This window comes from Pezoporus wallicus, unplaced genomic scaffold (genome assembly GCF_028554395.1).
Source record: "Pezoporus wallicus isolate ANWC-B61680 ecotype Strahan unplaced genomic scaffold, APGP_CSIRO_Pwel_v1 contig_12470, whole genome shotgun sequence".
Taxonomy (NCBI): Eukaryota; Metazoa; Chordata; class Aves; order Psittaciformes; family Psittacidae; genus Pezoporus; species Pezoporus wallicus.
Window position 1 is genome coordinate 7,977 of NW_026636599.1, and position 15,898 is coordinate 23,874.

The following is a 15,898-nucleotide window of genomic DNA, read 5'->3' on the forward strand; positions in this document are numbered from 1 at the left end:
TCACTTCACTCCTCAATCCCCACACCCCATAACCCCCCATAACCCCACACCCCCCCCCCATAACCCCACACCCCCCCCCACATCCCCCCCCCATCCCCCACACCCCACACCCCATAACCCCACCCAACCCCACACCCCCACCCCACATCCCCCCCATACCCCACCCCCCACACCCCATAACCCCCCATAACCCCACACCCCATAACCCCCCATAACCCCACATCCCCCCCATAACCCCCCATAACCCCACACCCCATAACCCCCCATAACCCCACACCCCATAACCCCCCATAACCCCACACACCCCATAACCCCCCATAACCCCACTCCCCACACCCCATAACCCCACATCCCCCCCCCCATACCTTGCCCTCCCCCTCGCCCTCCGGGGCTCCTCCGCGTGTCTCCCACGGGAGGGGGAGCGGGTCCGGGCCCCCCGGGGGCTGCTGGCGCTGCGCAGGGTCCCCGAGGGGGGGCCGGGGGGCGGGGGGGGGCGGGGCACTGAGGAAGGGGGGGGAGGGCCCCCGGGGGTGGCCTGGGGGGGGGGGGGGGGGGGGGATGTCCCCGGAGCATCCAATCGGGAAGCATCCCCCCCCCGCCCCCCCCCGGAGGGAGCCCGGCCCCTCCCCCCCCCCCGAGTCGCTGTTGGCCCGGAGGAGGCGCTGGGGGGGAGGGGGGAGGCCCCGGGGGGGGTCGCGGCGGCGGGAGGTGAATTGGGGGCTCTCCTGGAACGGAACTGGGGGGGGGGAGGGGGAGGGGGATGGGGGGGGGGGGGGATGGGGGGTATAAAGGGGGAGGGGGGAGGGGGGATGGGGGGTATAAAGGGGGAGATGGGGGGAGGGGGGATGGGGGGGGCATGGGGGGTACAAAGGGGGGGATGGGGAGAGGGGGGATAGGGGGGTCATCGGGGTAAAAAGGGGGAGATGGGGGGATGGGGGTACGGGGGTAAAAAGGGGGGGAGGGGGGGGGGGATGGGGGGAGGGGGGCGGGGATGGGAGGTCATGCGGGTACAAAGGGGGGATGGGAGGATGGGGGGGTCATGGGGGGGATGGGGGGTCATGGGGGGTACAAAGGGGGGTAAAGGTATAAAGGGGGAGATGGGGGAGGGGGGATGGTGGGGGGGGATGGTGGGGATGGGAGGGGGGTAGAAAGGGGGAGATGGAGGGGGAATGGGGGGGTCATGGGGGGTACAAAGGGGGAGATGGGGGGAGGGGGTGATGGGTATAAAGGGGGAGATGGGGGGGATGGGGGTACAAAGGGGAAGATGGGGGGGTCATGGGGTTTACAATGGGGGAGATGGGGGGACGGGAGGAGGCCCCTCCCCACAACCCCATTCCCGTATCGCCATGGCCCCATAGCCCCCTATTCCCATGCCCCATGTCCCATATCCAAATACGCCCTTGGCCCCATAAGCCTGTGTCCTGTTCCCATAGCCCACATCCCATTTCTCATACCCACACCCCATGCCCCATACATCCCTTATCCTACACCCCATACCCCATATCCCATAGCCTATATCCCATACATCCCATGCCCCATAACTCATATCCCACACCCCATACCCTATACATGTACCCCAGACCCACACCCTGTCCCAATACACATACCCATACCCTACACACCATACCCCATACCCTATATCCTATGCCCCAGACCCATACCCCCAATACCAACACCCATACCCATACCCCATACCCCACACCCCCATCCCATACCCCATACCCATACCCTTTACCAATACCCATACCCCATACCCCATACCCCATATCCCACATCCCATATCCCACACCCCACACCCCACATCCCATACCCCACACCACACACCCCACACCCCATACCCCATACCCCATATCCCACACCCCATATACCCCATACCCCATATCCCACACCCCACACCCCACATCCCATATCCCATACCCCATACCGCACACCCCACACCCTATATCCCATATTCCATACTCCACATTCCATACCCCATACCCCATACCCCACACCCCATACCACACATCCCATACCCCATACCCCATATCCCACACCCCACACCCCACATCCCATACCCCATATCCCATGTCCCTGTACCCCATATCCCATACCCCATCTCCCACACCCCACACCCCATACCCCATATCCCATATCCCATATCCCACACCACACATCCCATATCCCATACCCCATACCACACACCCCATATCCCATACCCCACACCCCATACCCCACATCCCACACCCCATACCCCACACCCCATATACCCCATACCCCATACCCTATACCCCACACCCCACACCCCACATCCCATACCCCATACCCCACACCCCACATCCCATATCCCATACCCCATACCCCACACCCCATATCCCATATCCCATACCCCATACCCCACACCCCATACCCCAAAACCCACACCCCATATACCCCACACCCCACACCCCACACCCCACACCCCACATCCCATACCCCATATACCCCATACCCCATATACCCCACCCCCCCCACCCCAACCCCATACCCTTACCACATACCCTATATCCTACACCCCCCCCCACCCCATACCCCCCACCCCCCATCCCCGCTCACCCACGTCGCTGTCCCGATGGTTCTTGATCAACTCCCCCAGCTCAAAGTTCCCGGCGATGACGGCGACCTGGGGGGGATGGGGATGGGATATGGGGGGGGGGGGAGGGGTCTGGGGACACCCATGGGGTCCCATTGGGGTGCTCCCCCCCCCCCCCCCATTCCCGGCTCTTCCCCATATTCCCACCTGGAACGGGGTCTGCCCGCTGTTGTTCTTCACCTCCTTGTTGGCCCCGCGGTACAGGAGGATGCGGGCGCAGCTCTCCTGGGGGAGCGGCACCCATGGACCCATGGCAGCACAGGGCCCGGAGCACTGTCCCACACCCCACATCCCACATCCCACACCCCACATCCCACACCCCACATCCCACACCCCACATCCCACATCCCACACCCCACATCCCATATCCCATACCCCATATCCCACATCCCACATCCCACACCCCACATCCCACACCCCACATCCCACATCCCACATCCCATATCCCACATCCCACACCCCACATCCCACACCCCACATCCCATATCCCATACCCCATATCCCACATCCCACACCCCACATCCCACACCCCACATCCCATATCCCATATCCCATATATCCCATATCCCACATCCCACACCCCACATCCTGCACCCCACAGCCCATATCCCACACCCCATATCCCATACCCCATATCCCACACCCCACATCCCACATCCCATACCCCATATCCCATATCCCACATCCCACATCCCACACCCCATACCCCATATCCCATATCCCACATCCCATATCCAATACCCCATATCCCATACCCCATATCCCATACCCCATACCCCATATCCCATACCCCATACCCCATATCCCATACCCCACACACCCCACACCCCATACCCCACACCCCATATCCCACACCCCGTACCCCATACGCCATATCCCATATCCCATACCCTGTATCCTATATCACATACCCCATATCCCACACCCCATATCCCATATTCCATACCCCATACCCCATACCCCACACCCCACACACCCCACACCCCATACCCCACACACCCCATATCCCACACCCCGTACCCCATACCCCATATCCCATACCCCACACCCCACACCCCATATCCCATACCCCATATCCCGTACCCCATACCCCATATCCCATACCCCATATCCTATACCCCACACCCCATATCCCACACCCCATATCCCATACCCCATATCCCATATCCCATACCCCATATCCCATACCCCATATCCTATACCCCACACCCCATACAACACACCCCATATCCCACACCCCATACCACATACACCCCACACCCCATACCCCATATACCCCATACCCCATATCCTATACCCCACCCCATATCCCATACCCCATATCCCATATCCCATACCCCATATCCCATATCCCATACCCCATATCCCATATCCCACACCCCACACCCCACACCCCATATCCCACCTTGTTGTAGAGGGCACAGATGTGCAGCGCTGTGTTCCCGGATGCGTTCTGAGCCGCCGCCTCTGCCCCATAGAACAGCAAATGCTCCAAGTGCTGCGAGTGCCCGTGCTGGCAGGCCTGGGGTAGGGACATGGGTATGGGGTATGGGGTATGGGGTGTGGGGTATATGGGGTGTGGGGTGTGGGTTATGGGATATGGGGTATGGGGTATAGGGTGTGGGGTATGGGGTATGGGGTATATGGGGTGTGGGGCATGGGGTATGGGATATGGGGTATGGGGTATGGGATATGGGGTATATGGGGTATGGGATATGGGGTATGGGGTATATGGGGTATGGGATATGGGGTATGGGGTATATGGGGTGTGGGATATGGGGTATGGGGTATATGGGGTGTGGGGCATGGGGTATGGGATATGGGGTATGGGGTATATGGGGTGTGGGGTGTGGGATATGGGGTGTGAGATATATGGGATATGGGGTGTGGGGTATGGGGTATGGGGTATGGATATGGGGTATGGGATATGGGGTATGGGGTATGGGATATATGGGGTGTGGGGTATGGGGTATGGGGCATGGATGTGGGGTATGGGATATGGGGTATGGGATATATGGGATATGGGGTATGGGGTATGGGGCATGGATATGGGGTATGGGATATATGGGATATGGGGTATGGGGTATGGGGCATGGATATGGGGTATGGGATATATGGGATATGGGGTGTGGATATGGGGTATGGGATATGGGGTGTGGGATGTGCAATATGGGGTATGGGATATGGGGCATGGGATATGGGATATGGGGGATGGGGTATGGGGCCATGAGAACATGGGACAATGAAGACATGGGTCCACAAGTACATTGGTCCATGAGAACATGGGTCCATGGTTCCATGATCACCCATGATGCCCCATGATGACCCATAACGACTCATGATGCCCCATGGTTCCATGAGGACCCATAAGGACCCATGGTTCCATGAGGACCCATAAGGACCCATGGTTCTATGATGACCCATAAGGACCCATGATGCCCCATGGTTCCATGATGATCCATAATGACCCATGGTTCCATGAGGACCCATAAGGACCCATGATGCCCCATGGTTCCATGATGATCCATGATGCCCCATGGTTCCATGATGATCCATAGGGCCCCATGGTTCCATGATGACCCATAAGGACCCATGATGCCCCATGGTTCCATGATGATCCATAATGACCCATGGTTCCATGATGACCCATAAGGACCCATGATGCCCCGTGGTTCCATGATGCCCCATAAGGACCCATGATGCCCCATGGTTCCATGATGCCCCATGGTTCCATGATGACCCATAGGGACCCATGATGCCCCATGGTTCTATGATGCCCCATAAGGACCCATGATGCCCCGTGGTTCCATGATGATCCATAATGACCCATGGTTCCATGAGGACCCATAAGGACCCATGATGCCCCATGGTTCCATGATGATCCATAATGACCCATGGTTCCATGAGGACCCATAAGGACCCATGATGACCCATGGTTCCATGATGCCCCATGGTTCCATGATGACCCATAAGGACCCATGATGCCCCATGGTTCCATGAGGACCCATGATGCCCCATAATGACCCATAATGACCCGTGATGCCCCATGGCTCCATGATGACCCATAATGACCCATAGTGCCCCATGGTTCCATGATGCCCCATAAGGACCCATGATGCCCCATGGTTCCATGATGATCCATAATGACCCATGGTTCCCTGAGGACCCATAAGGACCCATGATGCCCCATGGTTCCATGATGATCCATAGGGCCCCACGGTTCCATGATGACCCATAAGGACCCATAATGACCCATGGTTCCATGATGATCCATAATGACCCATGGTTCCCTGAGGACCCATAAGGACCCATGATGCCCCATGGTTCCATGATGATCCATAGGGCCCCATGGTTCCATGATGACCCATAAGGACCCATGATGCCCCATGGTTCCATGATGATCCATAATGCCCCATGGTTCCATGATGACCCATAAGGACCCATGATGCCCCATGGTTCCATGAGGAACCATAATGACCCATGGTTCCATGATGATCCATAATGCCCCATGGTTCCATGATGACCCATAAGGACCCATAATGACCCATGGTTCCATGATGATCCATAATGCCCCATGGTTCCATGATGACCCATAAGGACCCATGATGCCCCATGGTTCCATGATGATCCATAGGGCCCCATGGTTCCATGATGACCCATAAGGACCCATGATGCCCCATGGTTCCATGATGATCCATAATGACCCATGGTTCCCTGAGGACCCATAAGGACCCATAAAGCCCCATGGTTCCATGAGGAACCATAATGACCCATGATGACCCATGGCTCCATGATGACCCATAATGACCCATAGTGCCCCATGGTTCCATGATGACCCATAAGGACCCATGATGACCCATAAGGACCCATGATGCCCCATGGTTCCATAATGCCCCATAATGCCCCATAATGCCCCATAAGGACCCATAATGCCTCATAAGGACCCATAATGCCCCATAATGCCCCATAATGCCCCACAGTGCCCCGTGGTGCCCCACGGCGCGGCGGCGGCCCGCACCTGGTGGATCTCCTGCCAGCCGTTCTCGTCGGCGGTGCCGATGTGGGCCCGGTGGGCCAGGAGCAGCTCGCAGCACCGTGGGTCGCCCCCCACCATGGCCGTGTGGTACAGGGGGGTCAGCCCCCGGCGGTCCTTGTAGTTGGGGGAGCCCCCCAGGTCCAGCAGCGCCTGCAAGTGGCACCCAATGAGAGAGCACCCAATGAGAGAGCACCCAACGAGAGAGCACCCAATCAGAGAGGACCCAATGAGAGAGCACCCAATGAACCCTCCCAGAGCACCCAATGACCACAATGACCCAAGGAGCACTCAATGAACCCATGGACCCATTGCACCCATTGAACCCAATGACCAAGAGCATCCATTGAACCCAATGACCAAGAGCACCCAATGACCACAATGACCAAGAGCACTCAATGAACCCAATGACCCACAGCACCCAATGAACCCAATGACAAAGGGCACCCATTGAACCCAACGACCCACAGCACCGAATGAACTCAATGACCCATTGCACCCATTGACCCATTGCACCCAATGATCCCAATGACCAACTGCACCCAATGAACCCAATGACAAAGAGCACCCATTGAACCCAATGACCCACAGCACCCAGTGACCACAATGACCAAGAGCACCATTGAACCCAATGACACACAGCACCCAATGAACTCAATGACCCATTGCACCCATTGACCCATTGCACCCAATGACCACAATGACAAGAGCACCCATTAACCCAATGACCAAGAGCACCCATTAAACCCAACGACCCACAGCACCCAATGCCCACAATGACCAAGAGCACCCATTGAACCCAACGACCCACAGCACCCAATGACCGCAATGACCAAGAGCACCCATTGAACCCAACGACCCACAGCACCCAATGCCCACAATGACCAAGAGCACCCATTGAACCCAACGACTCACAGCACCCAATGAACCCAATGACCCACAGCACCCATTGAACCCAATGACCAAGAGCACCCAATGAACCCAATGACCCACAGCACCCATTGAACCCAATGACCAAGAGCACCCATTGAACCCAACGACCAAGAGCACCCAATGACCAAGAGCACCCATTAATGCAATGACCTAGGGCACCCATTGAACCCAACGACCCACAGCACCCAATGAGCCCAATGACCAAGAGCACCCATTGAACCCAAGGACCCACAACACCCAATGAACCCAATGACCCCCAGCACCCATTGAACCCAACGACCCCCAGCACCCATTGAACCCAACGACCCACAACACCCAATGAACCCAACGACCCCCAGCACCCATTTACCCCAACGACCCTCACCACCCAACGAACCCAACGACCCCCAGCACCCATTGAACCCAACGACCCACAACACCCAATGAACCCAACGACCCCCAGCACCCATTGAACCCAACGACCCACAACACCCAACGAACCCAACGACCCCCAGCACCCATTGAACCCAAAGACCCCCAGCACCCATTGAACCCAACGACCCACAGCACCCAATGAACCCAACGACCCCCAGCACCCATTGAACCCAACGACCCCCAGCACCCATTGAACCCAATGACCAAGAGCACCCAACGAACCCAACGACCCCCAGCACCCATTGAACCCAACGACCCCCAGCACCCATTGAACCCAATGACCAAGAGCATCCAATGAACCCAATGACCCACAGCACCCATTGAACCCAACGACCCCCAGCACCCAGTGAACCCAATGACCCATTGCACCCCGCGCCCCGTTGCCCGTTGCCCCCGTCCCGCACCAGCAGCGCCGGGTACCGCCGGGTCCGTGCTGCCCGGTGCAGGGCCGTGGCCCCATCGCGGGCGCGGAAGTCGAGGTGCGCCCCCCCCAGGCACAGCAACCGGATGATCTCCACCTCCTGTGGCCCCTCGCGCTGCGCCGCCAGCGTCAGCGGCGTCTCTGTGGCACCCAAGAGCACCCAATGGCACCCAATGGTACCCAATGGCACCCAATGGAAACCAATGGTAACCAATGGCACCCAATTGAAACCAATGGCAACCAATGGCAACCAATGGAAACCAATGGCACCCAATGGAAACCAATGGCAACCAATGGCACCCAATGGCAACAAATGGCACCCAATGGCACCCAATGGAAACCAATGGCACCCAATGGAAACCAATGGCAACCAATGGCACCCAATGGCAACAAATGGCACCCAATGGCACCCAATGGAAACCAATGGCAACCAATGGCACCCAATGGCAACAAATGGCACCCAATGGCACCCAATGGAAACCAATGGCACCCAATGGAAACCAATGGCACCCAATGGAAACCAATGGTAACCAATGGTAACCAATGGCACCCAATGGCAACCAGTGGCACCCAATGGCACCCCATGGCAATGAATGGCACCCAATGGCAACCAATGGCATCCAATGGCAACCAATGACACCTAATGGCACCCAATGGCAAGGAATGGCACCCAATGGCACCCCATGGGAATGAATGGCACCCAATGGCACGCAATGGCATCCAATGGCAACCAATGGCATCCAAAGGCACCCAATGGCATCCAAAGGCACCCAATGGAAACCAATGGCACCCAATGGCACCCAATGGCAACCAATGCCACCCAATGGCACCCAATGGCAACCAATGGCACCCAATGGCACCCAATGGCATCCAATGGCATCCAATGGCACCCATTGGCACGCACGGGCACCCAATGGCACCCCATTGTCAATGATCACTCCATTATCACCCCATGGACACCCCAGACTCAACCCAATAGCACCCCATCATTATCCCATCACCCCAGTGGTACCCATTATCCATTACCCATCACCCCATTGTCATGCATCACTCCCCTGGCACCCATCACCCCATAACCACCCCATTGTCACCCCATTGCCATCCATCACCTCATTATCACCCCATTGTCACCCTGTTGTGACCCCAGGGTTACCCCATTGTCACCCATCACTCCATTATCACCCCATTATCACCCCATTACCACCCCATTCTTACTCCATTATCACCCCATTGCCACCCCATTGTCACCCCATTATCACCCCATTGCCACCCCATTATCACCCCATTGCCACCCATCACTCCGTTATCACCCCATTGCCACCCCATTGTTACTCCATTATCACCCCATTGCCACCCCATCGTTACCCCATTATTACCCCATCATCACCCCATTGCCACCCATCACCCCATTGTCACCCCACCATCACCCCATTGCCACCCCATTGCCACCCAATTATCACCCCATTACCAACCCCACTGTTACTCCATTATCACCCATTTCCACCCCATTATTGCCCCATTGCCACCCCATCATCACCCCATTGCCACCCATCACTCCTCTATCACCACATTGCCACCCCATTATCACCCCATTGCCACCCCATCATCACCCCATTGCCACCCATCACTCCTCTATCACCACATTGCCACCCCACTGTTACTCCATTCTCACCCCATTGCCACCCCCTTATCGCCCCATTGCCACCCCATTATCACCCCATTATCACCCCATTGCCACCCCATTATCACCCCATTTCCACCACATTGCCACCCCATTATCACCCCATTGCCATTCATCACTCTTATCACCCCATTGCCACCCCATTATCACCTCAATATCACCCCATTGCCACCAACACTATCACCCTATTATTACCCCATTACCACCCCATTATCAGCACATTGCCACCCCATTGTCACCCCATTGCCACCCCATTATCACCCCATTGCCACCCATCACTCCGTTATCACCCCATTGCCACCCCATTGTTACCCCATTATTACCCCATCATCACCCCATTGCCACCCATCACCCCATTGTCACCCCACCATCACCCCATTGCCACCCCATTGCCACCCAATTATCACCCCATTACCAACCCCACTGTTACTCCATTATCACCCATTTCCACCCCATTATTGCCCCATTGCCACCCCATCATCACCCCATTGCCACCCATCACTCCTCTATCACCACATTGCCACCCCATTATCACCCCATTGCCACCCCATCATCACCCCATTGCCACCCATCACTCCTCTATCACCACATTGCCACCCCTGTTACTCCATTCTCACCCCATTGCCACCCCCTTATCGCCCCATTGCCACCCCATTATCACCCCATTATCACCCCATTGCCACCCCCCTTATCGCCCCATTGCCACCCCATTATCACCCCATTATCACCCCATTGCCACCCCCCTTATCGCCCCATTGCCACCACATTGCCACCCCATTATCACCCCATTGCCACTCATCACTCTCATCACCCCATTGCCGCCCCATTATCACCTGAATATCACCCCATTGCCACCCCCACTATCACCCTATTATTACCCCATTACCACCCCATTATCAGCACATTGCCACCCCATTGCCACCCCATTGTCTCCCCATAATCACCCCATTATCACCCCATCACCACCCCATCTCCACCCCATCACCACTCCATCACCACCCCATCACCACTCCATCACCACCCCATCACCACCCCATCTCCACCCCATCCCCCCCATCACCACCCCATCACCACCCCATCTCCACCCCATCACCACTCCATCACCACCCCATCACCACCCCATCACCACCCCATCTCCACCCCATCACCACTCCATCACCACCCCATCACCACTCCATCACCACCCCATCACCACCCCATCTCCACCCCATCCCCCCATCACCACCCCATCACCACCCCATTACCACCCCATCTCCACCCCATCACCACCCCATCACCACCCCATCGCCACCCCATCGCCACCCCATCGCCACCCCATCACCACTCCATCACCACCCCATCACCACCCCATCTCCACCCCATCGCCACCCCATCGCCACCCCATCACCACCCCATCTCCACCCCATCACCACCCCATCTCCACCCCATTACCACCCCATCTCCACCCCATTACCACCCCATCACCACCCCATCACCACCCCATCTCCCCCCCATCTACACCGCATCTCCACCCCATCACCACCCGATCTCCACCCCATCTCCACCCCATTACCACCCCATCTCCACCCCATCACCACCCCCTCTCCACCCCATCACCACCCCATCTCCACCCCATCTCCACCCCATCACCACCCCATCACCACCCCATCACCACCCCATCACCACACCATCACCACCCCATCACCACCCCATCACCACCCCATCACCCCCCCATCACCACCCCATCACCCCCCCATTGCCATGTTGGGGGTCCCTCACCCCCCGAGTCGGAGTCGTGGTAGTTGGGGTCCAGGCCCCGGTCCAGCAGGCGCGCGACCTTCTCAGCTGAGCCGTGCTGCACGTAGTCCAGAAACTTCCGGAGCCCCGTCTGGGGACGGGATGTGGGGTGGGGGTGTGGGGTGGGGAGTGTGGATATGGGGTGTGGGGTGTGGGGTGTGGGATATGGGGTGTGGGGTGTGGGGTGGGGAGTGTGGATATGGGGTGTGGGATATGGGGTGTGGGGTGTGGGATATGGGGTGTGGGATATGGGGTGTGGGGTATGGGGTGTGGGGTATGGGGTGTGGGGTGTGGGATATGGGGTATGGGATATGGGATATGGGGTATGGGATATAGGGTATGGGGTGTGGGGTATGGGATATGGGGTATGGGATATGGGGTGTGGGGTGTGGGATATGGGGTGTGGGATATGGGGTGTGGGGTGTGGGGTTATGGGATATGGGGTGTGGGGTGTGGGATATGGGGTGTGGGATATGGGGTGTGGATATAGGGTATGGGGTGTGGGGTATGGGATATGGGGTGTGGGGTGTGGGATATGGGGTGTGGGATATGGGGTGTGGGGTGTGGGGTGTGGGGTGAATGGGGTGTGGAGATGGGGTATGGGATATGGGGTATGGGGTGTGGGTTGTGGGTGTGGGGTGTGGGTTTTGTGGATATGGGGTGTGGGGTATATGGGGTGTGGGATATGGGGTGTGGGGTGTGGGATGTGGCGTGTGGGGTGTGGGGTGTGGATATAGGGTATGGGGTTTGTGGGGTGTGGGTTGTGGGGTATGGGGTATGGGATATGGGGTGTGGGGTACGGATACAGGATATGGGGTATGGGGTATGTGGTGTGGGGTATGGGGTGTGGGGTATGGGGATATCAGGTATGGATATGGGGTATGGGGCATGGGGTGTGGGGTATGGATATGGGGTGAGGGGTATGGATATGGGGCATGGGGCGTATGGGATATGGGGTGTGGGGTATGGGGCATGGGATATGGGGTATGGGGTGTGGGATGTGGGGTGTGGATGTGGGGTATAGGTATGGGGTATGGGGTATAAATATGGGCCATGGGATCACACAGGGCCACAGCATTGGTGGTGGCCACGCAACAAAGGTGTGGCCAAAGGGATAAGGGGCGTGGCTTCGGGAGGGGAGGGGCAGGGGGCGTGGCCTGGCGTGGCCACACCTCTCACCTTGGTGTGGAGCTTGGCGAGCTGCTTCTCGTCCAGGTTGGTTTGCTTGTACACGCGGGTCTTGTACCGGAACTTGGGGGGGGGCGGAGTCACCGAAAGGGGGCGTGGTCAGCGAGGCCACGCCCCCTTCACCCCCCCAATGGCCACGCCCATTCATTCACCACGCCCACATCCAGGTTGGCTGCACCCTCATTGGCCCTCGTGAGCCTTAATACAACGTCTTCGTATGGAAGCCCCCTCCCCATTGGCTCCTCCCACCCATGTCCTGCCCTTCCCATTGGACCCTCCCACCCATGTCCCAGCCTTCCCATTGGACCCTCCCACCCATGTCCCGCCCTTCCCATTGGCTCCTCCCACCCCATCCTGTCCTTCCCATTGGCCAGGCCCTTCCCATTAGACCCTCCTACCCATGTTCCCCCCTTCCCATTGGCCCCTCCCACCCACGTCCCACCCTTCCCATCGACTCCTCCCACCCCATCCTGTCCTTCCCATTGGCCCCTCCCACCCATGTCCCACCCTTCCCATTGGCCCCTCCCACCCATGTCCCACCTTCCCATTAGCTCCTCCCACCCATGTCCCACCCTTCTTATTGGCCCCTCCCACCCATGTCCCACCCTTCCCATTGGCCCCTCCCACCCATGTCCCCCCCTTCCCATTGGCTCCTCCCACCCCATCCTGTCCTTCCCATTAGCCCCTCCCACCCATGTCCACCCTTCCCATTAGCTCCTCCCACCCACATCCCTCTTTCCCATTGGCCCCTCCCACCCACGTCCCTCCCTTCCCATTAGCCCCTCCCACCCACGTCCAACCTTCCCCTTGGCTCCTCCCACCCCGTTCTGTCCTTCCCATTTTCCCCTCCCCCATCCTCCCTTCCCCCCTCCCCATTAACCCCACCCCCTCCATAACCCCACCCATTCAAGCCCCGCCCCTTTGCCACACCTCCAGGTAGGGCACTCCCTTCCCATTAGCTCCTCCTACCCATGTCCCACCTTCCCATTAGCTCCTCCCACCCATGTCCCACCCTTCCCATTGGCCCCACCCACCCATGTCCCACCCTTCCCATTGGCCCCTCCCACCCATGTCCCACCTTCCCATTGGCTCCTCCCACCCCATCCTGTCTTTCCCATTGGCCCCTCCCACCCATGTCCCACCTTCCCATTGGCCCCTCCCACCCATGTCCCACCTTCCCATTGGCTCCTCCCACCCCATCCTGTCCTTCCCATTTTCCCCTCCCCCATCCTCCCTTCCCCCCCTCCCCATTAACCCCACCCCCCCCATAACCCCACCCCTTCAAGCCCCTCCCCTTTGCCACACCTCCAGGTAGGGCACTCCCTTCCCATTAGCTCCTCCCACCCATGTCCCCCCCTTCCCATTGGCCCCTCCCACCCACGTCCCACCCTTCCCATCGACTCCTCCCACCCCATCCTGTCCTTCCCATTGGCCCCTCCCACCCATGTCCCACCTTCCCATTAGCTCCTCCCACCCATGTCCCACCCTTCTTATTGGCCCCTCCCACCCATGTCCCACCCTTCCCATTGGCCCCTCCCACCCATGTCCCACCTTCCCATTGGCTCCTCCCACCCCATCCTGTCTTTCCCATTGGCTCCTCCCACCCACGTCCCACCCTTCCCATTGGCCCCTCCCACCCATGTCCCACCTTCCCATTGGCCCCTCCCACCCCATCCTGTCCTTCCCATTTTCCCCTCCCCCATCCTCCCTTCCCTCCCTCCCCATTAACCCCACCCCCTCCATAACCCCACCCCTTCAAGCCCCTCCCCTTTGCCACACCTCCAGGTAGGGCACTCCCTTCCCATTAGCTCCTCCTACCCATGTCCCACCCTTCCCATTGGCCCCTCCCACCCACGTCCCACCCTTCCCATCGACTCCTCCCACCCCATCCTGTCCTTCCCATTAGCCCCTCCCACCCATGTCCCACCTTCCCATTAGCCCCTCCCACCCACGTCCAACCTTCCCATTGGCTCCTCCCACCCCATCCTGTCCTTCCCATCTTCCCCACCCTTCCCATTGGCCCCTCCCACCCCATCCTGTCCTTCCCATCTTCCCCACCCTTCCTTCCCATCTTCCCCACCCTTCCCATTGGCCCCTCCCACCCACGTCCCACCATTCCCATCGACTCCTCCCACCCCATCCTGTCCTTCCCATTAGCCCCTCCCACCCATGTCCCACCCTTCCCATTGGCCCCTCCCACCCATGTCCCACCCTTCCCATTGGCCCCTCCCACCCATGTCCCACCCTTCCCATTGGCTCCTCCCACCCACATCCCACCCTTCCCATTGGCTCCTCCCACCCCATCCTGTCCTTCCCATTTTCCCCTCCCCCATCCTCCCTTCCCCCCCTCCCCATTAACCCCACCCCCCCATAACCCCACCCCTTCAAGCCCCTCCCCTTTGCCACACCTCCAGGTAGGGCACTCCCTGCTCGAAGCTCTGGGGGTAGTCCCGCAGGGGCCTCTCCTCATCCAGGAACTTGGCGTCGCGCCCCGCGGCCGCCGGTTGGAAGAGGCCGTAGTTGAGGCCGTCGTGGAGCCCCTCGGTCAGCGCGCACAGGAGCTGCTGCTTGGCCGCCCACACCACGGCGCCGGGGTCGAAGCGAAGGCACTTCTATGGGGTGGGAAAGTTGGGGGTCGGGGGGGGGAGGTGTCTCAGAGGTAAAGGGGGAGGTGGGGGGAATAGAAAGGGGGATGGGGGGGGGGAATGATAATGGTCGCTTGGGGGGAGCGCTAAGGGTGAGACAGCCAATAGGAGCCAATGGGGGTATCCGTAAGGGTGATACAGCCAATAGGAGCCAATGGGGGTATCCGTAAGGGTGATACCGCCAATAGGAGCCAAT

General features: G+C 58.8%; 1 protein-coding gene across 1 annotated transcript; it reads right to left on the reverse strand.

The window, feature by feature from the left end:
* LOC130594803 (SH3 and multiple ankyrin repeat domains protein 1-like) lies at positions 1 to 15,669 on the reverse strand (the record flags this gene model as incomplete). The annotated part of the gene is made up of 10 exons (XM_057400984.1): positions 1 to 11; positions 617 to 736; positions 2,575 to 2,641; positions 2,759 to 2,836; positions 4,017 to 4,133; positions 6,630 to 6,797; positions 8,396 to 8,553; positions 11,852 to 11,960; positions 13,049 to 13,120; positions 15,466 to 15,669. Coding segments are annotated over 10 exons (1,104 nt in total), but the record flags the coding sequence as incomplete, so codon positions are not given.
* Positions 15,670 to 15,898: the final 229 nt, after the last annotated feature.